The following is a 27048-nucleotide window of genomic DNA, read 5'->3' on the forward strand; positions in this document are numbered from 1 at the left end:
AGGATGTGGGCTGCCATCTATGGGGTCGCACAGAGTTGGACATGACTGAAGCGACTTAGCAGCAGCAGCAGATCTGCTCTAGCCAGAATCTGGAGGGGAGCGGAGGGCATCAGGGGAGAGAGGAGTGCTTGCCTCTGGGGACCCCACAGCCCCACTTTCTCCTACTCTGCCAGCCTGGGACAACAGGCTGCCCACACTCCTTGGCTCACGGCCCCTCCCTCACAACAAAATCACCCAAACCTCTGCTCTGGCCATCATATCCCCTCTTCCCGACTCTGTCCTTCCTTCTCCCTCTTGTAAGGACATTGTGATGACATTGCCCTCCCCCGCACACGATATTTCAGGATAATCTCCCCATTTCAAGACACTTGACAGTCACATCTGCAAAACCCCTTTGGCCATGTCAGGTAACATACTCCAGGTTTTGAGGATTAGGGTGTGGACCGCTTTGGGGGGCGTTATTCTGTCCACCACATGCTTGGTCCTGAGGGAGCTGGCCTTGGCACGCAAAGCTGATGGCTGGAGTCTGATGCGATTCTCCCAAACATACTGGCTGTTCAAGTGCAAACACTTGGCTTGGGATGTGCTCTTACTGCTTAGCATCTTCCCCTTTGGCCACAAACTCAGCCTACTTTCAGTGCCTGACCATCTCCTCCTGCAAGCCCCAGATCTTCAGGAAGGAGCTGAGACCAGAGAGAATGCAATTCTACCTCCTGGGACTTCCCTGGTGATCGAGTGGCTAAGACTCCGAGCTCCCAAGGTGGGTGGCCAGGCTTCGATCCCTGCAGGGAACTAGCTCCCACATACCTCAACTAAAGATCCCGCGTGCAACTAAGACCCAGTGCAGCCAAATACGTGAATAAGCAAGTATTTTAAAACATTCTACCGCCAGGTATCTGGCTGTGGACCTAATCATTACTGAGCCCTTGCTCAGCTTCTGCTTGAGATGCTAGGAAAACTGTGGAAGACCAGACAGATAGCATGGAGTTTGCATGCTTGTGGGCATGTCATGAAACACACCTTCAAGTAAACAAACAAACAAAAGGAGAGAGCTAAGTATACAAATGCATATGTAAGACAATAAAGGATATTGGTAGAATTATGTATAAAGATGATGGAACAATTTAATACGAAAGAGCAGGGGTCAGCAACCATTTTATTTAAAGAGCCAGATGATAAATATTTCAGATTTCCTACACCATGTCTGAACTACTCATATTTCCCATCACAGCAAAGGAAGTCAGAGACTACTTAAATAAGTGTATCAAAAGTCCAATAAAACCTATTCATGGAAACAAACCTGATCTGGCCCACAGATTGGAGCTTGCTGACTCCTGCGATAGAGGAGAACTCGGTGGGATGGGACAATTTTAGGTAGAGTAGTCAGGGAAGTCTTCTCTGAGGAGGTGATACTTAAGCTAATGTCCCAATGATGCAAAGAAGCTGGCCTCGATTGAAGCAAGTTCTAGGATGTGGGAATAGCAAGAACATCACCTTGAGGTGCAAACCAGCCTCTGGGGAGCTTAAGTCCATGCAAGCGAGGGAGAGGCTGACTCGGTCAAGAATTTGTAACACTGGCAGGAAAGAGATCTCAAAGGGATAACTTAGGAGAGTTTAATGAAGACACAGAGGTGGGGACTTGGTGAAGGGAAGGATGGGGACACCCCCAAAGACCTGTACCTGGTAGACTGGTACCAGGAAATGCAGCAGGGATTGCAGCCACAGGGCAGGGGTCACGCAGAGCGGGAACACGGGTCTCTGCCAGGAGGTCTCCCAGACTAACATCCTGACCTCTGTCCCCGCTCCCACGTTAGACCTCCTGCCAGCGTATACTGTTGGCTGAGCCCAACCAGAGGTCAGAGGTCAAGGGAGTGACAGAATCACTAAAGGTCAGATGCCTGGGAAAGAGAGCAGTGAGAGAAGGGCAGAAAATGACCTACAGGGAAAGACAGGGAGTACCAAGCCCACAGGGTAAGGAGTTGCAACAGTATTATAATTTCGATAGGGATGAAGTGGCCATAAACTACAATTATCCATCAATTTGAATTTCAGATAAACAACAAATATGGGTCTCATGTAAGTATCTGCAGGATGTACTTATACAAAACCTGTATTGGTGTTTATCTGAAATTCAAATTGAACCAGGTATCATGTACATTTATTTGCAAAACTTGGCAACCCTAGTTTGGAAACCCCTGAAGGAACTGGAAGGAAAGGAATAACAATCAAATTTAGAATTTAATAAATAAAATATATTTATAAAACCGAGAAAATTTTAATGACTATAAATAAGTCCAGAGGATTCAGGAACATATGGATAAGTTCCAGGGGGAATTTCAGACACAATGAGGGTGCAAAGTCTCCAGCTACGGGGGACAGCAGCCAATGCAGCGGGCAGCCTGGACGGAAGCCCCCCGACTTGCCCAGAGGAAGCCTGTCTGCACCGTGTATCATCCTTTTCTGTTTATCCAGGCCTTGGCTGCCCACCGTCTCATCCCATCCTTACTACGTTTCCATGAGCAAAGCAGGCCGCATTAATTGTTGTTGCTGCTGCTGCTAAGTCTCTTCAGACGTGTCCGACTCTGTGTGACCCCATAGACATCAGCCCACCAGGCTCCCCCGTCCCTGGGATTCTCCAGGCAAGAACACTGGAGTGGGTTGCCATTTCCTTCTCCAATGCATGAAAGTGAAAAGTGAAAGTGAAGTCACTGAGTCACGTCCAACTCTCCGCGACCTCATGGACTGCAGCCTACCAGGCTCCTCCGTCCATGGGATTTTCCAGGCGAGTACTGGAGTGGGGTGCCATTATGCAGTCCTTATTCAGATACAGAAACCAAAGCTCAGAGACGGGAAGCAATCTACCCAAGGTTACACAGGGAGGCAGCAGAGGGACCAAGGTTACAACTCAGGTCTGGGCAACGCCAAAGCTCTTTCCCCTCAGTCTCACTGCTCCGTGTCCTTCCAGGCGTCCCGCAGGTCTGTCTACCTGTGCTGGGCGCTTGCTGCCGGCCTGGGGGTCAGGAGCAGGAGGAAGCGTCTTGTGGCTGTGCTGGCTGGCCTCGGTGCCTGTCATATCTTCGCTGGAGGCGGGCATGAAGGTGGCGGACCCTCCTGGCCTCCTGGGTCCTGAAGAAGGAGGCAGCGATGCTGTGCCGCAAGCGGCGGGCATAGGTCTCCAGGAGGACCATGGAGCAAGCCACGAGCTGCAGGGCACCTGCAGCCAGGAGCGCGGCCATGTGCGGGCGCTGGGCGGGCAGCAGCGGGCAGCCAGGGGCAGTGAAGCGCAGCTCCCACTGGAAAGAGTTGTGGGCAGAGAGGTAAGGGTTTTCTGGAGGCGGCTGATTGAAGAGGAAGGGGATGAATCCCAGGACGGTGTACTTAGCCTTCAGAAAGGAGGGAAAGGTCAAGTCAGCAGACACCCCGGCCATTCCCTCCCCGACAAACAGATGCTTCTGGGGCTGGACGGGTCCAACTTTCCCTGCCTGTGTGTCTGCAAACTGGGCGCAGAAGTAACTCCTACTTCCTGGGCTTGAGGAAGGCCGAATGAGATCAGGAATCAGAAACAGGCTTTTTGCTGAATGAAAAGCACCAGACAAATGCTATGTTGTTATTATTATTATTCTCTTTGCAGAGAATGCTTTAGAGAAAGCCAATTCATGCCTATGGGCATTTTTCTCTCCTTTGAGCCTTTAGTGCATACTTCAGAGATTCTAATCCATCAAATAAACACAGTTGTATGAGGTTGATTCTATTAAGAGCCTCATTTAAAAGATGGGAACCTAAGGTCACACTGAGAGTTACATGCAACCCACCGAGGGATCGGTCCCAGCCAGAGTGGGTCCCAATGTCCTGCTTCTATTACTATGTCTGTACATGCTCAGTCATGTCTGATTCTTTTGTGACCCCATGGACTGTAGACCACCAGGGTCCTCTGTCCACGGAATTTTCCAGGCAAGAATACTGGAGTGGGTTGCCATGCCCTCCTCCAGGGGATCTTCCCAACCCAGGGATCAAACACACATCTCTTATGTTTCCTGCATTGGCAGGTGGGTTCTTTACCACTAGCGCCGCCTGGGAAGCCAGAATAAGTATTCAATAAATATTAACTACTAATATTATTAGCTCAGAGTCTGATACTTTGGCATGTTTTACACAGTGGATTTCTGTGTGAGATCTCACCATTAAAAAGAAGATTTGTGGCCAAAGAAGATTAAAAATCACAAAACTAGATGAGATAGTAAATTTTTCCAGTAGTAAATAGATGGTATTTTATATATCACTATTAAAATAGTAAATATTTCAGGGTTGGAAGGTCATACAATCCCTCTTGCAAATATTCAGCTTCATAGAACAGGCATAGACAATACATGGACATGGCTAATTTGAGCCCAATAAAACTCAATTTACAAACACTGCAAGCTGGCAGAATTGGCCTGTGGCTCTTGTTGGTGGACTCCTGATCTTGACCATTGGTAAGGTCACCTCTAGTCTATTATATATAGATGTGAGCTGTTAATAACAGCCACTATTTATTAAACATCTCCTATGTGGCATGGAGCCTACTAGATACTTCTAGAGACTACCACTTTTTAAGGCTCATGGTCATCTTGTAGGGTGAGGAGGATTGATCCAGTTTGTACACATGAGAAAAATGAGGCTGGGACATGCTGTCACACGTGAAGAGTGACTTTGGGGGGCAAGTTATTGTAAATGTCTCTGGGTATCAGTATCCAGAGTGATAAAGGGTGAAAACAGAACCCACTGCCTTAGTCTGTCCTGAGAATTAAATGCGTTCATCTGCCAAAGCCTCTGGATCTCATGCTTATCCAAGGACAAAGACTTGCAGGCAAGTAAAACTCCATTATGAGTCAAGGGTTTAACAAACCCTATCCTTTCCCTTAGGCTTCCCTGATGGCTCAGACTGTAAAGAGTCTGTCTGCAGTGCAGAAGATGCAGGTTCGATCCCTCGGTCAGGAAGATCCCCTGGAGAAGGAAATGGAAACCCAGTCCAGTATTCTTGCCTGGAGAATCCCATGGACAGAGGAGCCTGGTGGGCTACAGTCCACAGGGTTGCAAACAGTCTGACACGACTGAACGACTAAACAACAGCAGCAATCATTTGCCTCAAGGAAATGACTCTGTTTACACCTTCCGGTCACAGCACTTACATCGTACTTGACGGTGAGCGTGACGGGCATAGCGGGCAGCTCCCGAGCCCAGCCCACGGCTGCCTGCGCCAGGAGGAAGGCCACGTGGTCCAGGGCCACCGTCACCGCCATGGCCACCAGGAGCAGGGTGAACAGCCCCAGCCTCACCAGACAGCTCAGCAGTTCTGCCTGGGACAGCCTCGGCCGGGCTGCCCAGAGCAGCCAGGCTGGAGGGGAGGCCGTCAGATGGGTGGCCCCGACCTCTGCCAGCCGCTGAGTCAGCTGCCGGGTGGCATAGATGTTATCAAACCGCAGGTCGGTCAGGTAGCGGTGGAGGTACCAGGCTGAGTCCAGCAGGAGGCCCAGCATAAAGAGCCCAGTGACCACCCTCTGGGTCCCCAGTGCTACCACCCGGGCCGAGGACTCCAGGCCAGAGAAGTCCTCCAGGACCTGCCGGGTGACCCTGAGCACGTGGAGCCGGAAGGCGGCGGCGCTGTCGCCCTGGGCCTGGAGCGTCAGGCCTTGGCTGCCCGCCTGGCCGTCACGGCTCAGGGCCTGCGATCCTGTCTGCAGCCAGTGAGTGGTGTTGAGCAGACTCTCCAAGGAGCCCTCCGTGACGCACCTCAGCACCTGCCCAGCGGCACGCAGGTTGGCCAGGACATTGGGCACCACGGCGACGGTCAGTGTGGCGGTGCTCCAGGACAGGAGAAGCCGGCGGCCTTGCTCTGTGCCCAGCGTGGGCACACTGAGCGCAAACAGGCAGCGGGCGGGGGGCACCAGGACCAGCCCCAGGAAGGCCAGGAGGCCGCAGACAGTGGCCACCACGGCCGAGGGCCCGAGAGGATAAAGCAGCGAGGACGCCAGCCAGCAGTAGGTCAGACTCGCGGCAGCAAGGGCCAGGGCACCACACAGGAGGACCTGGGTCAGCAGCTGGCCACAGCTGGCTGGGACGGGCTGGGAGTAGGCAATCCAGGTGGCCTGCAGCAGGGCAAGGGCCTTGCGGAGCCCCAGGTACCAGTATCTCCACCTGCACAAAAGTAAATCGGGGGAACCTCTATCAGGAGGGTTGGAGGGTTGCCTGTTTCCCCAGGGGTCCTGTCCTAAAAACTCTTCAACTGTTAACAGGCTCCCCCCGCTTAGCTACAGAGGTGGGCACACCTCCCAATTGGTGGGCCAATCAGAGTAACCCATCCCAAACCCACATGACCCAAGCTGAGCCAATCAGAGCCTTCCCAGGACTATTCTCACTGAGTTATGAGGGAAAGAACCCAGATTACTGAGGATGTGTATCAGGGCTGTTTATGCCTTGTGAGGGCAACTGGTACAGGGGTCTGAAAGAGTCATGGAGAGAGAAGCACAGATGAAAGAGAAAATGCACAAGAGAGAAATAGGGAGAGGTGCTGGGTGTGTTAGTCACTCAGTCGTGTCCAGTTCTTTGCAACCTCTTGGAGTATATAGCCCCACCAGGCTCCTCTGTCTATGGAATTCTCCAGGCAAGAATACTCAAGTGGGGAGCCATTCCCTTCTCCAGGGGATCTTCCTGACTCAGGGATCGAACCCAGGTCTCCCACATTGCAGGCAGATTCTTTACCATCTGAGCCATTAAGGGAGTCCCAGGGAGAGGTGCTATTTCACTTGACTTCATAGTTTTGGTCAGCTCATTATGTGACCCTGGACATTCCTTCTTTATAGACCTCAGTGTCTCCTCTATAATTTAGAGGATGGAGAGAGTGGACCAGCTGATCTGAGGAAAATTTCTCCTCTATTATACTCTTATTTATTCATTTGACAAACATTTGTTAAGCAATTGTGCTAGTCCTTGGAGAAACAGGAATGAATAAAACAGAGGAGAATTTCTGACCTCATAGAGCTTCCTCTGAAGCGTGACAGCAGAGGAATAGTAAGGAGAGCTGGGTTCTGGATATGTTTTGTTGGAAAAACCAACACGACTGGCAGACTGATTGGCTGTGGGTGGGAGAGAGAGAACGGGGGAGTCAGCGTGACAGGGAGGTTTTGTGCCTGACCAGCTGAAAGCCCTGAGGTGATGTTTCCTGAGATGGGAAACCTGGGGTTGAAACAGGCTTGAGTGGAGGGGGCAGAGGGGAAACTGAGACAGCGGTTTGGCCATTTGGCAGAACTGCCGTGTGTGATTGAAAACACAGTCTGGAATTCAGAGGAGAGATCAGGCAGGAGATAGAAAGTTGGGAGTCATGGGCTGATAGATGGTCTTTAAAGATGGGGAAGATGAAATTCTTTAAGACCGCGTGTAGCCAGGAAGGAGAGAGCTCCAAGGACAGACCCTCGTGGCACTCCAGAGTTCATGGGCTGGGAGCTGAGGAGGGGATTGAGAGTGAAGGAGACTGAGAACCAGGCCAAGTGGGGCTTGGGAAGCCAGGTCAGTGAAGTGTTTGAAGAAGAAGGGAGTGATCCAATGTGCCAAGTGCTGCTGGTGGGTCAAGAAAGATGAGGGCTGAACAATGACCATTGGATTTAGCCACCTGGAGGTCACTGGTGACGTGGACAAGGGCAGCTTGGAGGCATGTTGGGCCAAAACCTAGCTAGAGTGGACTCATGGGAGACTGGACAGAGAAGAACGTGAGACATAAGTGCAGACAGCAGTTCCAGGTCATTTGTGCAGTAATGGTGCTGAGAAATTGTATAGTAGCTGATGTGGGAAATGGGACCAAGTTCATTTAAGTTAGAGAAAGTCCAGCATGTTGGTAGATGGAGGATCCAGTCAAGAGTGGAGACAGTGATGAAGGGGAGGACCCCTGGAGTAATATCCTTCAGTGGGTGGCAGGGCATGGAAGCTAGGGCTGGTCTTAGAAAGGAGCAGGGGACTTTCATCCTCAGTAGTAGGTAGGATGGCAGAGAAAATGGGTACAGGTGACGATGAATGGACAGGCAAGGTGTGGTACACACGTGTCAGCATCGTCCGATCCACACAGAGCAATAGTTAAGGGTGTGACCTCCAGACTGCTTGGGTTCAAATCCCCACTTCACCACTCACCATCTGTGTGACCTTGGGCAAGTTTCTTTCTACCAGCCTCAGTTTTCTCATCTGTAAAATGGTACAACAGAAGTGGTACCTCACAGGGTCGTTTTGTGTCTGGCACATAGCAAGTACCACGTCAGCCATGATCTATCATGAGAGCATCAATTTCACCAGTATAGGGACTTGGTCTCTCTTGATCACTGATATACGCCAAGTACCCAGAATAGTGCCTGGTGTATAGTGGGTGCTCCGTAAATATTTGTAGACTGTTACGTGTTTGTTTCTGTTTGTTCAGGGTAACAGGAAGCCAGATCAGCATTGATGGTGAGAATGCTGGAAGAGATGATGGAAATTTGAAGATGGACAAGAAGGTGTAAACTTTTTGTCCAGGAGAGTCAGTGAGTAAATGAACTAGGGAAGTTATATACATGCTGGGCAGCGTTGAGGACCCACTTGAGGATAGGGATGATGAATTACAGTCTTCCCAGCCCCTGATGGCATTTTAATTTGGGACTAAGCTTTCTATTGTATAATTCATATTCAGAACATGATAGCTGTTAAAATGATAGCTAATAATTTAAATGATATTGGAATGGAAAACCAGTTCTAAGTCATATTGTGTACCATGGTGTGCATTGAATGTTGTAAAGGATAAGGAGTCAGCTGCCATTCACTGGGTGTTTACTCTGAGCCAAGCACGATGGCAAGCAGTAAGTGTGCATTTTCTCATTCAGTTCTCACAACAGCCTCACAGACATTATTATTACTCCCATTTCACAGCTTAGGAAAGTGAGACTTAAAGAGGTGAAGATTTCCCCAAGGTCACACTACCGGGGAACAGCAGAGCTTGAGACCTAGGCTCATACCCATCAGGCTTGTTGACTGTGTTCTTGCTTGTGGCCCCCAGTGTCCCAAGTCCCCAGACCTACCTGGTCCTGATGAGGTGTTCAAGTGTCCCCCTGGGGGGCCTCATGTTTCCTGAACAGCAGCAGATGTGGGCAGGCGGGCTCAGGCAGCGATGGCAGGTGGAGGGGAAGTGGGGGGAATTGCGTCCTCCAGGACTTGGGAAATCCTGTCACTTCTGCTTTTCTGCCCTTAATGAAGTGCTCCTGATGGCCTTGTCCCGCCCTGCTTGGGTCCACCTCCCAGGGGGTTGGGCAAGCTGCCTCATCCTCTTCTGGCCGGCAGGAGCTGCTGGAAGGTATGGGAGGAGGGAAATGGTCTTTTACAAGCAACACTACTAAACCTGATAGCAGGAAGGTAGAATTAGTCCCATTTCACAGAAGAGGAAACTGAGGCTCAGGGGAGCAATGCAGCTCATTGGTGGTGGTGTTGGGGATAGACCTCAGCTCAGCTTCTCCTTTCCCTCCCACTGAACAGTTATGTGCCCCCAGAGGAGCCTGGTCCCTAGCTCTTAGCGGGTGGAAACCCACAGGAGGCCACTGGACCTCTGCTATGATTCTTTCTGACCGTCAGTGGCTCTGGACCCTCTCTCAGCTCCCTTCCTGTCTTTATTCCAACGTGGACCTGGCTTTGAATCACAGCTCTGTCCCGCCGCCACCCCCCACCCCCACCCAACCAGCTGTGTGACCTTGGGCAAGTGACCTCACCTCTCTGTCTCAGTTTCCTCCTCTTAACAGAGAGTGCTTATAAGAACAGTTAGCATTTATTGAGCACTTGCTAAGGATGAGGCAAACTCCTAAGTAGCTTCTGTTCGTGCCCACAGAATTGCTTCTCCCAACAATGCTGTTATTTCCATTCTTCAGTTCAGAAAATTGATCCAGAGACTTAAGTCCCTCAATCCAGCCACTTAGCTACTAATAGCTAGAGCCACAGTTTATAGTCAGTAGTCTTGCTCCAGAATTTCCTGATCAGCCCCTGGGCCCTACTGGTGAGGAGGGAAGAATTCACAAGATTCACATTGACCTTGGGATGCATCCGGCCCTGGCAAGAGCAGGCACTCAACATGAATTCCCTGTGTGGGGGCTCTACTGCAGTCACTGCCCTGCGGGTACACTTCCAGGCTTTTCTGAAAGCCAATCTCTCCCTGGAAAGCAGACACCCCTCCCCTGCCCCTCACCCGACCCAGGGTCTCTGTGCCCATCACTGCCAGCAGGACCATCTGCCCCAGGAGGCCTCTCCTGAGCCCCCAGCACCCCACCCTGCAGGACAGACTGGTGCAGGGGGCCGACCCAGGGTCTCTGTGCCCATCACTGCCAGCAGGACCATCTGCCCCAGGAGGCCTCTCCTGAGCCCCCAGCGCCCCACCCTGCAGGACAGACTGGTGCAGGGGGCACACCTAGGTGACATTCCAGACTCCCTGTCATTTCCCTTCTAAGGACATCGGCTGGGTCCCTTGCTCAGGCCTGAGGGAGGGCGTCCCACGGCTCAGATAAGGGAAGTGACATTCTCATAGTCACACAATTGGGATGAGACACCTGCAGCCCTCAGAGGGCTGAACATCCTGCCCGGATCACAGCCTGGGAAGCCGGGCCACCGTCAAGTCTGCCAAGAGCTGGGGACCCAGAGTAGATCAAGAGCAAGAAATGCAGGCACCTGCAAGGCAAGGAGCAGGGTGAGCCCGATGGAAAGAGCGGTGAGCTGCCACGTGGAGACCCTTCGAGAAGCATAGCTTCTACTCTGCTCCCTGAACAGTGTTGAAGCCCCTTGAAAATGAGGCCTAACATTACCAGAGTGGCTTGTTTTTCCAAAGAAGCCACTCATTCCCATTTTTATGGAAAGTCCCCCAATTTAAAAGCTAGCTTTTTAAAAAAAATGCAAGACCATGTGCAGGCCAATCTTGGTAGGTCTGTGGGCCCGTGTGAGGGTCACTGGACCACAGGCTCTGCAGGAAACCTCAGCAGACTGGTGCAGGGGGCTGTCTTGCTGTTTCTCTGCTGCAGGGGCTCTGGGCTGGAGGCCGTAGACCTGCACTGAGATGCCAGCTGTGCCTCTTAGTGTGCTGTGTGTCCTTGGGAAAGACACTGTCCCTCTCTGAACTTTAATATATTCTGCTATGAAGAGAATACTAGTAACTACTTCTTAGGGTTGAGAATTCAATCTGATAATGTATGTACAGGGTCCGGTAAACAATATATAAACTTTCCAGGCCTGTTCCTTTCAACCTGGGTTAACAGCTTGGCCTGAGTGAGCCCCAGGCTTCTCAGATCAGATTGTACAGGCCTCTGCGATGCCCACTGGACCAGAGCCCTGGCTTGGGCCTCATCACAAAGGAAACTTCAGATCCTTGTGGTGGTTGGAAGGGAGAGTCTTGGGAAGACACTGTCATTTGCTTAGTTCTCACACTGGCATCAAGGAGCTGATTGATTAAGAAGCATGTTGGTCATCTTTCCAGGGCCTCTAGTGGATGCATAAAATCTGGGAGGATGGGAGCAAAGGGAGGGAAGGGGCAGAAGATATTTTTGGCTTTTTTCAGCAAATGTAGGCAGTCAATTCTGCCTATATAAGTGCTGGTCTGAGTTCAGGCCCACAACATCCAGAAGGAGGGTCTGAATCATCAAAAATAGAATGAACTTTGTTGAGGGGAATTTCTGAGTAGAGGATTCAGAGCCATAAGACAGAACAGAAAGAGGAAGTGGTAAGTCTTCAGATCTAGAATCATAATCAGAAAGAAGTCCATAGAATATCAGAGTCATTGAGTTTTACAGCTTGTGGGTATAGTATGTTGCCACCATCCATCCCGTTGGCTTGAGAAGGTAGAGAGGTGGCTAGATTCTTATCAAGTCGGCCGTGCTAGCCAAGAGAAACGATGTGAGTCACATACATAATTAAAAGATTTCTAATAGTCATACAAAACTGAAATTAATAAAATATTTTATCCAACCTACTACCTCCCAAGTATTATCCTTTCAACATGTAATCAATATAAAAAAGTATTGAGGACCTGGATGAGGTCCACCAAAGAATCCCCGTGCATCCTGGCTTCTGTTGGTATGATGGTAAATTTTATGTGTCAACTTGGTTGGGCCACAGTATCCAGATATTTGGTCAAATATTATTCCAGGTCTTTCTGTGAAAGTGTTTCCAGATGAGATTTTACATTTAAATCAATGGAGTTTGAATAAAGCAGATTGCTCTATCTCGTGTGGTGGGCCTCATCTAATCAGTTGAAGGCCTGCAAGGAACAAAAGACTGATACCCCCTGACTCCCTTTAGACTTGAACTGAAACTCTTTCCATATATACGCATCTTGTTGGTTCCAGAGAACCCCGAACAATACAGCTGGGTTGGGGAGCCCCAGGAGAGCTGAGAGAGAAAGGGGAGGAGGGAGATCCAGGGTGGCTACCTCCCTATGGGGTCACCAAGGACTGGATATGCCCCTGGACTAAAGTTTCCAGCTCCAGGTCAGCATCTGTCCTTGAGCCCCAGGGCTGGAAGGTGCTTCTCCATGGCTGGTCCTATCGCCCGTCACCACCAGGGTCCATGCTTTCTCTTGTGGTTTCCATAAGCGACCATCTGCTCACACCTTGCAACTAAACCTTCTACTAAAATCTCCTCACATGAGCTAGTTTATGTGTAAATCTCTTTTGGAGACACTGACTATGATGCCCATCTCTCAGAGAGGGAAACCAAAGTCCAAACAGACAAGGATCTGCTTCAGGTCATACAGATGATGTGGGTGGAGCCAGGTGTCCAATGCAGTTCACTGAACTTCTACCCAATGATTTTTATTCCCCTCCCCTCCATTTCCCATCAGGGTTTCCATTCCTCTGCCCACATGACTCTGCTCTTCCATTTGATGCTGAAATCTGTCCATTTCCTCCTCTCTATCACTCTGCATCTCATCACTTCCACCTGTGGCCATGTTTCCCCAGTGTGAAATAACCCCCCATTCTCCAGTGATGGCCTCCATCCCCGTGGTACCTCAAACAACACTGGCATGAATATCCTGCCATATTCTCTCTTCAGGGATCCAGGTGGTAATTCTGCTGCGATATAAGCCCAAGAATTGGATGGGCCACAGGGAATGCCAATAGTGGCTCTCCCTGATGACTCCCAAGGTGCTTGCCAGGACGACAATGATAGTTCGCTGTCTTGCCAACAGAACATGAGGGTTTCTGTGTCTTCCCATTTCACCATCACTCACTGTCTACTTCTCTAGTTTTTGCTAGTCTGATGGGTGCATTATTGAGTCTTGGTTTAACTCGCACACATCTGATCACAAGCGATTTGAGCATCTCTTTAGAAACCTGCTGGCCACTTTCACATCCCTTTTCAGAATGGCATATTTGTATCTTTCACTCAGTTTTCTCTTGAGTGCCGTGACGGAAGGCCTCCAAAGTTGGTGGCCAGCCATCTTCTCCCCTGTTTGTGGGTGACACGCCTCCCATCAAGGAGCGAAGTTATTTCCCTCCCGTTGAACCAGGCTAACCTTGTGACCTGCTTTGACCAATAGAATGCATTAACCACTTGATGTTTTGGACTCCCAAGCCCAGGCCTTAAGGGGCCTTGTGGCTTCTGCTTTTGCCTTCTGAGAAGTCCGCTGTCATGTACAGCAGTCCAGGCTGAGCTCCTGAGAAGCCACATGACCCTTGAGGTGTCCAAAGCCACCATGGACATTCCAGCTCCAGCAAAACCCCCAGAGGAGTGGCCCCACCCACACCATGTACAGCAGAGAGAAAACCATGCTGCTGAACTCTGACTAAATGCAGAAATGTGTGGCATTTTTAGGCCCTGAACTTTGGGCTGATTTGTTATGTAACCACTGGTAAGCCCTGCTAAGTTTTTGTCTCTTTGGAGTTCTGGGTGTTTCTTGTGAGTTACAGATGAGTTACTGGTATATTTCTAACGACTCTGTACCACCCCTGCCATCCCCCTTCCTCCCACAGTAAGGTGAGCACATGGCTGACTCTTCCTGGCCTTGGTCCTGTGCTGCTTCCTCAGAGAAGCCCTCCCTGACCACCCCAGCTAACATAGCCTCAGAGTAGGTTTGTCACACTGGCCAGTTCATTTTCTTCTCAGCCTATGTTATGACCCAGAGTCACCTTATTTGTTTACCTGTCTACTGCCTGTCTCCAGGGATACGTTCTATGTGGCTAGGGACAGTGAACTAGCATAAAATAGGTTATAAATAAATAATGTTGGATGAATAAAAGGAAGAATAAATGAATAAAGAAATAAGCCGAAAAAACCCTGGGTCAAAGAGTAAGATTGTTTTGTCATAATTTCTAGCATAGATTTATTTATCAAATATTTACTGAGTACCTACCATGTGCCAGAAACTGTTCTAAGTATTGGACGTCAGCACCGAACAAAACAAAGTTTGCATTCTCATAGGTTTATATTCTAGAGGGTGAGAAAATTAATAAAAAAGAAAATAATACAGCATCCTGACTAAATACTAAGAAAACTATAGCAGGGCAAGGGGTTAAAAAGTAATGGGGGTAATATTTAGACCCGATGGTGAAGGAAGCCTCGCTGGGGAGGTGACATTTGAGCAGAGACCTGCATAAAGTGAGGAAACAGGCATAGATTTGGGAGCAAAGTGTTCTAGGCAACGGGAACAGCACGTGCAAAGGCCCTGAGGCAGGAGAGCTGGAGTGTGTGGCTGGAGTGGAGTGGAGAAGGGAGAGCAGTGAGGACATAAGGTCGATTCTGTGACACCCCAAGTTCCAGAATGTGGGGCTCTGCGGCCATAAAATGGCTACCAAGGCAAATGATTTCCAGGCCCAGGGTTGATTAACATTCTTTATTTTACAGCATTTTCAATCAGAAGTATTTGAAATCACTGTTCATCTGGTGATAAGCCCCTTGGGTTTCTCTGTGAATGAACTTCTCCCCTACCCCTTCCTATGGGAGGGCACCCCCCAGTCCCAGTGGGCTGTAACTGTGACTAAATCCTGAAGGAACCCCGTACAGGAAGGACGGGAGCCTCTTCTTCCTCCTCCCTGCCACTTCCAGGGAAAGGTCCATGACTCACACGTACTGTTCCAAGAACAAGTATAGTCCCCAGGGTACGGCTCCCCAGCGGAGCTGCTCGGGGAACCGCATCCCCCGGAGGAGGCGGAGGAAGGCAGGCCGTGAGCTTTCTGGGCCCTCAGCTGAGCTGACGACTGGCTGCTGATTGCAGAGAGATTTCCTGAGTGCCTGTCGTGTCCAAATTGCACTGTTCCCGGGGGTGGGGGGGTGCCGAGATGTTCCCACTTGAAACATGGAAGGAGCACATCCTTCAGGACGGGCCCCACCAGCCCCCAGCTCAGGGGACATTATCCTTGTCTGTAGAAGAGGATTACGGGGTTTCCCTGCCTAAGACACTGGACGTTTTACACGGCCTTGATTTTTCTTTTGACTTTTCTCTCTCCCCTGGAAAACGTGGCCCTTGCTAATCACACACGGTTACCACCTGGGATGGGGGCAGGGAGGTAAAAAGCGGCTCTGGGAATAAGAAGGCGGCCCGTGTGGGAGGCGCCTGGCTGGAGGAGCCATGGGCCACCTGTTAGGGGGGAACGGCCCACACTTGGCCTGACCCTGGAACTGTGGCCACACTGATTCAGACTAATCAGGAAAATCTGAAAAAGCTTGGGTAGAAAGGTCTAGAATCCCCCCTTGTGTGCTCGGGAGCCCAGAGAAACAGCAAAGAGGCTCTGCTCAGTCTCCATGTCCTCAGGATGTCATCGGTCTCTCCCCCGTCTCCGGGGACTGAAAATAAACCTGGCTTCTAGGTATCAGCAAGGCCGATATTCAAACAACTGGTACAGAAAGGGCCCCCACCAAGCAGAGCACACACCAGCTGGGAACAGCTGGAACAGCTGGACGGGGACATGGCAGCCCCAGTCTCTGGAAGGAAGGTGACCCCTAAAGGCAGGATGCTCTCTCCAGATGAACCTTGCGTTGTCAGTGAGGGATGCTAGTGATATCTCCTGCCCCTGCTGTTCAAGACAAATGCCATTCCGGATTGGCTTACTGTTGCTGAAACTGGGCTTTCTTGCATCCTAACCACAGATCAACTCAGAGATAAAGGAGCTTGTTTCTCAGGCAGCAGAACTGGGAGGAAGTGGCTCCCTGAACTGTGTGGGAGACGAGTAGGTATCCTAGATAACAAGACTGTGGACCCAAGTAGACCACTGGAAGTCACCCTTGCTTGCTGTGTACTGGATCACAGAGAAGAATTGCTTGATCAGCCTGTGGGGTCCCAGCAGCAGAGGATGGCGAAACCCCTGGGAGGCCCCAGCCCGAAGAGAGTTCCTGAGGGGGGCTCAGAGGGTCCGATATGTGCCGTTAGCCAAGCTGGATGGCAGTGCTGTGACGTTGGCTAAGTGGAGGTCGGCCCAGTCTGGGAAGGTGCCCAGCTGGAAGATGGTCTGTGCCCAAGTATTCATGGCCAAGCTGAGCAGCAGGACGCCCATCAGGTTCATCAGGAGTCCCGTCCGCACCTGCAAGGGAGCCCAGAGTGAGGCAGGGTTCTACTCGACGCCCATTATACAGATGGGGAAACTGAGAGTCAGAAAGTCTTTCACCCAATATGGAAGACCTGGGAGAGATGGAGGGGGAGCACAAACCCAGGACGGTTGATACCCAAGACCCTTCCATCTTTACACGCCCTAGGCTGACCCTCAAGGAGCTGAAAATGTCCCCTTTCGTTCAGTGGTTTCTAGATGGCAGGCATTGTGACATACAATTGTCATAGAGCAATGTCATTTACCCCAAAAGCAACCCTTTTAGGGTTGTTCTTATTATTATTCCCATTTTATAGAAGAGGAAAATGAGGCCCAGAGCAGGTGGCTCACCCAGCATCACACAACTTGAAAACAACCTGCTTTGATCATTAAACATCCCCTTGGGGCTGGTGCACGGTGATGACCCAGAGAGATGTTATGGGGAGGGAGGTGGGAGGGGAGTTCATGTTTGGGAACGCATGTACACCCGTGGTGGATTCATGTCAATGTATGGCAAAACCAATACAGTATTGTAAAGTAAAATAAAGTAAAAAAAAAAAAAAATCCCCCTTGCTTTGCATTTCCTGTCTCCTTGGAGGCAGGCCTGTGTCTCCCCTACCCGGTACCACCCCCGCGCCTGGAACACGGAATGTGCTCAGCAAACACTTGTAAGATGAATGAACCAACGAAGGAATGAATGTCTGTCTCCCCAGGTCCCTGCTGCCTCTTTGCTCTGTCAGCTCTTCCTGCCACTCACTCTTGTTTTCTCTCCCTTTGTCCTGCTTGGGTCTCCGTGCCTGGAGACCCTACATCGGCTAAGAACATTGAGCAGACCCCTCTCTCTGCAGCCCCTGAACTGCGCGGTGCAATCATCCGAGGCAGCCAGTGGAGGGAGAAGGGCAGTAGGAAGCAGGCCGAGGAAGAGGCTCAGCTTGGAGGAGAGCCTTGCTAAAAACTGGGATTCCACCCACCACCGTCCTTGGCTTCTGTCTCCTCTCCAGGTGACCGGGCAATGACGTGCACCCCTATGTCCCTGGTGTGGTCAGCTGTTCCGTCTCCCCTAGAGATGCTGCCCAGCCCGGAGCACTTGGCCAAACAAGTCAGAAGACGGTGGGGGTTGGGAGGGGGTGGCCCAAAGAGAGGGGAAGGCCCTCATCTCCGAGGCAAACTTTGGAAAGCAGCGGCCGAGTCAGCACTTCCTGAAATCACCTAAGCAATCATCCCACAGTGTTTGCTAGAAGTATCAATTCTGGTCCCACTCAGAATGACCTGTTCTGGAATTGGGGAGCAGGGGAGAGCGGGAATTCTGCCTCGGTCCCTTGCCCGCCCCTGGTCCACCCAAGGGACCGCCCCTGGTCCACCCACTGCTCGGGGCCTCTGCTGGAATACGCCTGCACTCACCATGTCTTTGACCAGCAAGTGTCCGGAGGCGAAGGCGATTGAGTTGGGGGGCGTCGAGACTGGGAGCATGAAGGCGTAGGAGCAGCCGACGGTGCCCGGGATCATCAGGTACAGGGGGTGCACCCGCAGACGGATGGCCTGGGCCCGGCGGTCAGGGACGAGGCCGAAACAGAGACAGAGAAACACACGCGAGGTGGACGAGACCGAAACAGAGACAGAGAGACACACGCGGGGTGGACGAGGCCGAAACAGAGACCGAGAGACACACGCGGGGTGGACGAGGCCGAAACAGAGACCGAGAGACACACGCGGGGTGGACGAGGCCGAAACAGAGACCGAGAGACACACGCGGGGTGGACGAGGCCGAAACAGAGACCGAGAGACACACGCGGGGTGGACGAGGCCGAAACAGAGACCGAGAGACACACGCGGGGTGGACGAGGCCGAAACAGAGACAGACAGAGAGACACACGCAAGGTGGACGAGGCCGAAACAGAGACAGAGAAACACACGCGGGGTGGAGACGGGAGGGAAGCGAGGGGCTCGGCGAGAGATGGGGAGACGGAAGAGAGCCAGAGATGTCCGGAGAGGGATGCGCCGGAGGGACAGAGAACAAGCGAAACAAACGAGAAGGTGAATTTAAAGGCGCACGGAGAGAAGTGCAGCCAGAAATACAGACACGCAGGCCGAAGGAGAGACACACAGACAAGAGGACCACACAGAGGGAGACAGGAGAACGCTCCTAGGTCAGCAACGTTCCAAGGTCCCGCGCAGGTTTATCAGGGAGGACGGGCAGGGGAAATTATTCTAGAACTCTCCCTCTCCACCTTGAGTGCGTATCAGAGTCACCTGGAGGGCTGGTGGCCCCATCTCTCGCAGAGTTGCTGAGTCAGCATGTGTGGGGTTTGTTTCGGCTGGGGGCGGGTGGGAGGCTGGTGGTGGCAAGAATTTGCATTTCTGACAAGATCCCAGATGGTGCTGACGCTGCTGGTCCACATTTTGAGAATTTTGAAAATGTGCTGGGACCACATATTGAGAATCACAATTCTAAAACCTCATGCCCTCTGCCTGGTCCTTCTCAAATGGTCCAAACAAGTAGGTAGAGAGCAGGGATGCTGCTAAACATCCTACAATCCAGAGCTTCACATAACAGAATTCTCCAGCCCCAACTGTCCATAGTGCTGAGAAACTCTGCTTTAAAGGGAAGCTAGAGCATTGCCTACCATTAGAATTTCTGGTATTGTTATCTGTCTACTCAGATTTTCTACTTCTTCTTAGTCCATATTTGGTCATTTCTGTTTTCCTAGAAAACTCTTTATGTCACCACGGGTTGCTTTTCCCAAAGGAGGCCCTCTGGTGTGCTTTGAAAATATTTACTGTTTATGCATTTCTTAGAGAAAAAAAGTATTAAAAAAATCATGGTTCTGACACTTTTATGCATTTTGGACAAGAATGATGACAATTGTGGCCCCCGTAGAGCTCCAAGGATCAAGGAAGAGACTGGTGAACCTGTGTTGGGGGGGATGTTGCCCTCCCATCCCAGGACCCTGTAAGGACCCTCACCAGCTCTGCCAGGACGGGCAGAAAGATGATGATCGTGGCTGTGTTGCTGGCGAACTCAGTGAAGAAGGCGACCACCACGGTGATAAGCAGTACAGCCAGCACCGGGGGCACGTTCTCCAGGGGGTGCAGCTGCCCGCCGATCCACGCCGACAGCCCCGACTCCTGCGGAGGGAGGAAGCAAGAGCACCTCTTTACACCCAGCCTACCGCCGCCTGCCACCCCTGAGCCTGGGCCACGTGGGAGGGGGTCAGGACTGGCTAAGAGTGACAACTACACTCTTTCACATACAGGTTGGCTGAGGCTCAGAGAGGGCAGGCCAGCTGGCCGAGGTCACGTATTCAATCAGCCTCTCTGCTTCCCGAGCTGCCCTCTACTCCATACTCCACAGGCCCAGGGCCCAAACCCCTGGATCCTTCAAATAATCCATGTGGTTCTCCCAATAGTTCATTTGGTTTGGGTAGCCCTCATTTGAGTGGGAGAGGGGCACTGGAACCTCCATGTTAAATCTTCTCATTCCTCCAATGCTAGCTATCACTTCCAAAAATGTTAACATATTTATACAAAATATTCATTATTAAATTTTATAATTATTATGTATCAGTACATATTAAATATATAATATATGTGAAATATATATCATATATAATAGAAAACATGTATCAGCTAGAGGTCAAATACAACACAATGAATGTGTGAGTGCTCAGTTGCTAAGTCATGTCTGACTCTTTGCAACTCCAGACTATAGCCCACCAGGCTCCTCTGTCCATGGGACTCTCCAGGCAAGAAAACTGGAGCAGGTTGCCATTTTCTTCTCCAGGGGACCTCGCCAACTCAGGGATTGAACCCATGTCTCCTGCACTGCTGGCACATTCTTTACCACCAAGCCACCAGGGAAGCCCAGCACAATGAATAGGATTACCAACAATAAAGATATTTATGATAATTATTACAATGATGGTACACAAACACTACCATTATTATTTGTATCATTACTCATTAGCATAAGAATCATTAACCGTTCAGCAAAGTAAATATTCCTTCCTGTGTTACACAGAAGGAATCCTAACTTGGCGAAGTTTTTGTGACTTGCTCAGTGTCCCCAAAATACTAAGATGTGTTTTGCATTCAGGGCCACGGAGTCAGTATACTAACATTCTCCTGCAAAGCGCCCTGTCACCACGTACTCTCCAGTGGACACACCAGACTGTCACTGCACCTCTTAATGAAGGCCAGTGCCCAGAGCTGACCACAGCTCTCCAGGGCAGTAAACACAAGGTCGATTGTCGTCTCTCTGACTCCAGACTCCACCTGCCATCAATGCTGCGGAATTATCTCCAAGCTCTCTCTCTGCTGACTTCTCCAGGAATTACTCTACTTGCGGGTATTTCAGAATGATACTCTCCCGTTTCCGCCCTCCAGGCTTCAAATGTATCCTTAGTAACCCAGAATCCAATGCATCTTCGTTAAGTCCCCAAAGCAAGAAAACGGATGTAAAATTGTGCTCGATGCTGCCCCCTGGTGGTGCCACGCGGCAATATAGCAATAAGGCTACAGCGGCGCCACCTGTAGGTCGTTTTGTTGACAAAGATAAAGCAGCTGGTGGCTCAGATGGTAAAGCGTCTGCCTGCAATGCGGGAGTCCTGGGTTCGATCCCTGGGTTGGGAAGATCTCCTGGAGAAGGAAACGGCGACCCACTCCAGTACTCTTGCCTGGAAAATCCCACGGACTGAGGAGCCTGGTAGGCTACAGTCCATGGGGTGGCAAAGAGTCGGACACAACTGAGTGACTTCACTTTCAGACTTAGGAGCAGATCAAGGCCAGGGTTGGGTTAGACCCCTAACACTTAGCCAAGTGTACGTCTGAGTTCAGTTCAGTCAGTTCAGTCACTCAGTCGTGTCCGACTCTTTCAACCCCATGAATTGCAGCACACCAAGGCCTCCCTGTTCATCACCAACTCCCGCAGTTCACTCAGACTCACGTCCATCGACTCAGTGATGCTATCCAGCCATCTCATCCTCTGTCATCCCCTTCTCCTCCTGCCCTCAATCCCTCCCAGCATCAGAGTCTTTTCCAATGAGTCAACTCTTCGCATGAGGTGGCCAAAGTACTGGAGTTTCAGGTTTAGCATCATTCCTTCCAAAGAAATCCCAGGGCTGATCTCCTTCAGAATGGACTGGTTGGATCTCCTTGCAGTCCAAGGGACTCGCAAGAGTCTTTTCCAATACCACAGTTCAAAAGCATCAATTCTTCAGCGCTCAGTCATCTTCACAGTCCAACTCTCACATCCATACATGACCACTGGAAAAACCATAGCCTTGACTACACGGACCTTAGTCGGCAAAGTAATGTCTCTGCTTTTGAATATACTATCTAGGTTGGTCATAACTTTTCTTCCAAGGAGTAAGTGTCTTTCAATTTCATGGCTGCAGTCACCATCTGCAGTGATTTTGGAGCCCCCCAAAATAAAGCCTGCCACTGTTTCCACTGTTTCCCCATCTATTTCCCATGGAGTGATGGGACCGGATGCCATGATCTTCGTTTTCTGAATGTTGAACTTTAAGCCAACTTTTTCACTCTCCTCTTTCACTTTCATCAAGAGGCTTTTTAGCTCCTCTTCACTTTCTGCCATAAGGGTGGTGTCATCTGCATATCTGAGGTTATTGCTATTTCTCCCAGCAATCTTGATTCCAGCTTGTGCTTCTTCCAGTCCAGGGTTTCTCATGATGTATTCTGCATATAAGTTAAATAAGCAGGGTGACAATATACAGCCTTGACATATTCCTTTTCCTATTTGAAACCAGTCTGTTGTTCCATGTCCAGTTCTAACTGTTACTTCCTGACCTGAATACAGATTTCTCAAGAGGCAGGTAAGGTGGTCTGGTATTCCCATCTCTTGAAGAATTTTCCACAGTTCATTGTGATCCACATCATCAAAGGCTTTGACATAGTCAATAAAGCAGAAATTGATGTTTTTCTGGAACTCTCTTGCTTTTTCGATGATCCAGCAGATGTTGGCAGTTTGATCTCTGGTTCCTCTGCCTTTTCTAAAACCAGCTTGAACATTAGGAATTTCACAGTTCACATATTGTTGAAGCCTGGCTTGGAGAATTTTGAGCATTACTTTACTAGCGTGTGAGATGAGTGCAATTGTGCGGTAGTTTGAGCATTCTTTGGCATTGCCTCTCTTTGGGATTAGAATGAAAACTGACCTTTTCCAGTCCTGTGGCCACTGCTGAGTTTTCCAAATTTGCTGGCATATTGAGTGCAGCACTTTCACAGCATCATCTTTCAGGATTTGAAATAGCTCAACTAGAATTCCATCACCTCCACTAGCTTTGCTCGTAGTGATGCTTTCTAAGGCCCACTTGACTTCACATTCCAGGATGTCTGGCTCTAGATGAGTGATCATACCATCGTGATTATCTGGGTCGTGAAGATCTTTTTTGTACAGTTCTTCTGTGTATTCTTGCCACTCCACCTGCCATCAATGCTGCAGAATTATCTCCAAGCTCTCTCTCTGCTGACTTCTCCAGGAATTACTCTACTTGCGGGTATTTCAGAATGATACTCTCCCGCTTCTGCCCTCCAGGCTTCAAATGTATCCTTAATAACCCAGAATCCAATGCACCTTCGTTAAGTCCCCAAAGCAGGAAAACGGATGTAAAATTGTGCTCGATGCTGCCCCCTGGTGGTGCCACGCGGCAATATAGCAATAAGGCTACAGCGGCGCCACTTGTAGGTCGTTTTGTTGACAAAGATAAAGCAGTTGCAGGCTTAGGAGGGGATCAAGGCCAGGGTTGGGTTAGACCCCTAACACTTAGCCAAGTGTACATCTACCACAGCCCTTTTATCAGTGCAATATCTTTTGGTACTAACACAGTTCGCTTTATCAGAGAACAGGTATGCATTTCTTTTGTGTTGAATAGAAAATTTGCTGTTTATCCAAAACTAAGCTTTCACCGTGGATTCTAGAATATAGTATACTATTTTGATACAAATAAAATAAATTATTTTATTTGTCCCTACACCATGACTTAAAAGTAATCTTCAAGGAATGAATAATAAATGCTTAAAGATAATTCCCTAGAAGAGACCTTATAAAAAGTAAGGTTCTTCTTTCACACCAGCACTGTTTGATAACCTAGAAATTATAGTGTATGGCAGAGTCCAGACCCTGGCTGCTCCTCTGGTGCAGGGAACCCTGCAGGGAAAAATGGGGCCACTAGTTTTTCTCAGAGGCCACGGCTCTGGCAAAGAGACCGACAGCAGTGTGTGTAATTAAATGGAGAAGGGCTGGGGAGAGGGAATATTAATGACTTGGATGAATGAGGAGCCAAGAGCTTCCCTGTAGCTGGGCCTCTGGGTGCCAGGCTTCCAGCCAACCTCCCCACAGCCACTCAGGGGCCTTGGCTCACTTTCCGTAGCCGGAGGGAGGTCTGGCAGCTTCGCGAGAGGAGACTCCCCCCAACCAGGGGCTCTCGGGGGGACTCAAGGGGCTTCACCTGCCCTATCCTGTTCCCTTAGGAATCCATGGTAACACACACAGCCACAAGGTTTTCCCAGGGACTCCAGGACCAGCAACTTGCAAGGGCAGAGGCGGCATGCCCAGGAGGTGAGGAGAAAGGGCTCTGGAATCAGATTAGACTTGTTCCCCCACTTTCATCCATTCTGCTGCGTCTTCCTCGGCAAGTAACTAAACCTTTCTGTGCCTCAGGTCCTTATCTGTAAATTGAGATGTGGTAGTGCTTGTCCGCGGGGTTACAGACTCTCCCAGCTAGTTCAGCTGGTAGAGCGTGGAAGTCCTGATCCCAGCGTTGTGGGTTCGAGCCCCACACTGGGCAGCTGTTCTTCAACATTTGGGCTTCCCTTGTGGCTCAGTTGGTAAAGAATCCGCCTGCAATGTGGGAGACCTGGGTTTGATTCCTGGGTTGGGAAAGATCCCCTGGAGAAGGGAAAGGCTACCCACTTCAGTATTCTGGCCTGCAGAATTCCATGAACTGTACAGTCCATGGGGTCACAAAGAGTCGGACACGACTGAACAACTTTCACTTTAGGGGGTTATGGTTGGGAGAAAAGGAACTAATCTCTAAAGTTCTTATAAAAATGCTTGGGTACCAGGTAAGTGCCCCAAACATGCCATTGGCCATTAGTGGCATCCAGTCACGAGATACCAGCAGTGGTGGCACACTCAAGAAACTGCCTTGAGTAGTGGTTGTCAAACTGTTCCTTACAGCCCCCAGGGTGCCAAGAGGTGCCTCAGGCCACTGATGCAGCATGAGAGGGGAAGGTGGAGCTGGCAGGACGGTGACCCTTCTTTCTCCTCCTTTCTCACTTCTATGAGGTCCTTTCTTCCTGATTTCGCTGATATACAGAACGAGCAGATCTTAAAGGAGGATATTATGGTAGAATTGAAATGTTTCAGGTTGAAATCTCCATAGAAAACCCTTGAAAAATCTCTTTCAAGGCCTCATAAAGACAGTAGGCTCAGCCGTGTGTGCACAACTCGACATAAGAATTCTCAGGTAGGGACTTCCCTGCTGGTCCTGCGGTTAAGATGCAACTAAAGACCCTGCATGCCATAACCAAAACCCAGTGCGGCCAAATGAAATAAATCAATAAAGTAATAAAATAAATATTTTACAGAAGACTGATACTAAAAAAATAGAATTCTTAAGTGGAGAGAGCCAGTGAACTTGATTAAAGGAAAAGAAGAAAAGACTTCATGTACATGCCTGAGCCTTCAAACCACTGTACTGCTACCGGCTGTGTGGCATTGGGCAACCTAATGAATGTCTCTGCTCCTTGCTTTCTTCAAAGTACAAGTAAAAACAATTCCTATATATAAAAGTACCAAACAGGGCTTATATTACTTATTTAATTTAATAAACACTTAATACAGTGCTTATTCTATGCTGAGAACTCTCCTCAGTATTTTGCTAACATTAACTTATTAATCCTCAGAACAACTCCACGAAGGAGTGGTGATGTGGGTGTCTGTGTGCCCAGTTGTTCCAACTGTTTGTGACCCCATGGACTGTAGCCCGCCAGCCTCTTCTGTCCATGGGATTCTCCAGGCAAGAATACTGGAGTGGCTGCTGTGCCCTTCTCCAGGGAACAAACCTGTGTCTTCTGCACCTCCTGCGTTGGCAGGCAGATTCTTTACCACTGTGCCACCCGGCAGGGAAGTAGTAGTACAGTCATCCATATCTTATGGTTGAAGAAACTGAGGCACAAAGAGGTTGTGATATGCTCAAATAAGTGAAATGAGTTTGGAATTTTGCGCTCAGAATCTGGCTCTTACTTCACAATGCTATCTCTCCAATAAAATGATAAGAACAGTAAGAACAGCAATAATAACAACTCTCCCGCAGAAAATGAGGGATTCAGGAGAATACACATGTTTCTACTTGCCTGTAGGGTCTAACTCAGCAGTGGCCACAGGGCTGGAAAAGGTCAGTTTTCATTCCAATCCCAAAGAAAGGCAATGCCAAAGAATGCTCAAACTACCACACAATTGCACTCATCTCACAGGCTAGTGAAGTAATGCTCAAAATTCTCCAAGCCAGGCTTCAGCAATACGTGAACCGTGAAATTCCAGATGTTCAAGCTGGTTTTAGAAAAGGCAGAGGAACCAGAGATCAAATTGCCAACATCCGCTGGATCATCAAAAAAGCAAGAGAGTTCCAGAAAAACATCTATTTCTGCTTTATTGACTATGTCAGGGCCTTTGACTGTGTGGATCACAATAAACTGTGGAAAATTCTGAGAGAGATGGGAATACCAGACCACCTGACCTGCCTCTTGAGAAACCTGTATGCAGGTCAGGAAGCCACAGTTAGAACTTGACATGGAACAACAGACTGGTTCCAAATAGGAAAAGGAATACGTCAAGGCTGTATATTGTCACCCTGCCTATTTAACTTATATGCAGAGTACATCATGAGAAACGCTGGACTGGAAGAAGCACAAGCTGGAATCAAGATTGCCAGGAGAAATATCAATAACCTCAGATATGCAGATGATACCACCCTTATGGCAGAAAGTGAAGAACTAAAGAGCCTCTTGATGAAAGTGAAAGAGGAGAGTGAACAGTTGGCTTAAAGCTCAACATTCAGAAAACTAAGATCATGGCATCTAGTCCCATCACTTCATGGCAAATAGATGGGGAAACAATGGAAAAAGTGGCTGACTTTATTTTTTTGGCCTCCAAAATCACTGCAGATGGTGATTGCAGCCATGAAATTAGAAGATGCTTACTCCTTGGAAGGAAAGTTATGACCAACCTAAACAGCATATTAAAAAGCAGAGACATTACTTTATCAACAAAGGTCCGTCTAGTCAAGGCTATGGTTTTTCCAGTGGTCATGTATGGATGTGAGAGTTGGACTATAAAGAAAGCTGAGTGCCGAAGAACTGATGCTTTTGAACTGTGGTGTTGGAGAAGTCTCTTGAGAGTCCCTTGGACTTCAGGGAGATCCAACCAGTCCATCCTAAAGGAGATCAGTCCTGGGTGTTCACTGGAAGGATTGATGTTGAAGCTGAAACT

General features: G+C 49.6%; 2 protein-coding genes across 4 annotated transcripts in view; both read right to left on the minus strand.

The window, feature by feature from the left end:
* Window positions 1-3017: 3017 nt before the first annotated feature.
* OCSTAMP (osteoclast stimulatory transmembrane protein) lies at window positions 3018-9115 on the minus strand. Its single transcript, XM_068986688.1, has 3 exons — window positions 9072-9115; window positions 5169-6174; window positions 3018-3383 (listed from the first exon to the last, which is right to left on the minus strand). Exons 1-3 carry the CDS (start codon window positions 9113-9115, stop codon window positions 3018-3020), a joined length of 1416 nt encoding a protein of 471 aa, XP_068842789.1.
* Window positions 9116-16358: 7243 nt separating this feature from the next.
* Window positions 16359-27048, minus strand: part of SLC13A3 (solute carrier family 13 member 3) — a 57363-nt gene continuing 46673 nt past the window's right edge. For all 3 annotated transcript variants that reach the window (XM_068987114.1, XM_068987113.1, XM_068987112.1), the window contains 3 exons: window positions 19503-19664; window positions 17940-18077; window positions 16359-16535 (listed from right to left, as the gene is read on the minus strand). In XM_068987114.1, the coding sequence (XP_068843215.1) occupies window positions 16359-16535; window positions 17940-18077; window positions 19503-19664 (477 nt within the window). The remainder of the gene's footprint in view (window positions 16536-17939; window positions 18078-19502; window positions 19665-27048) is intronic.

Source organism: Capricornis sumatraensis, chromosome 15 (assembly GCF_032405125.1).
Source record: "Capricornis sumatraensis isolate serow.1 chromosome 15, serow.2, whole genome shotgun sequence".
NCBI lineage: Eukaryota > Metazoa > Chordata > Mammalia > Artiodactyla > Bovidae > Capricornis > Capricornis sumatraensis.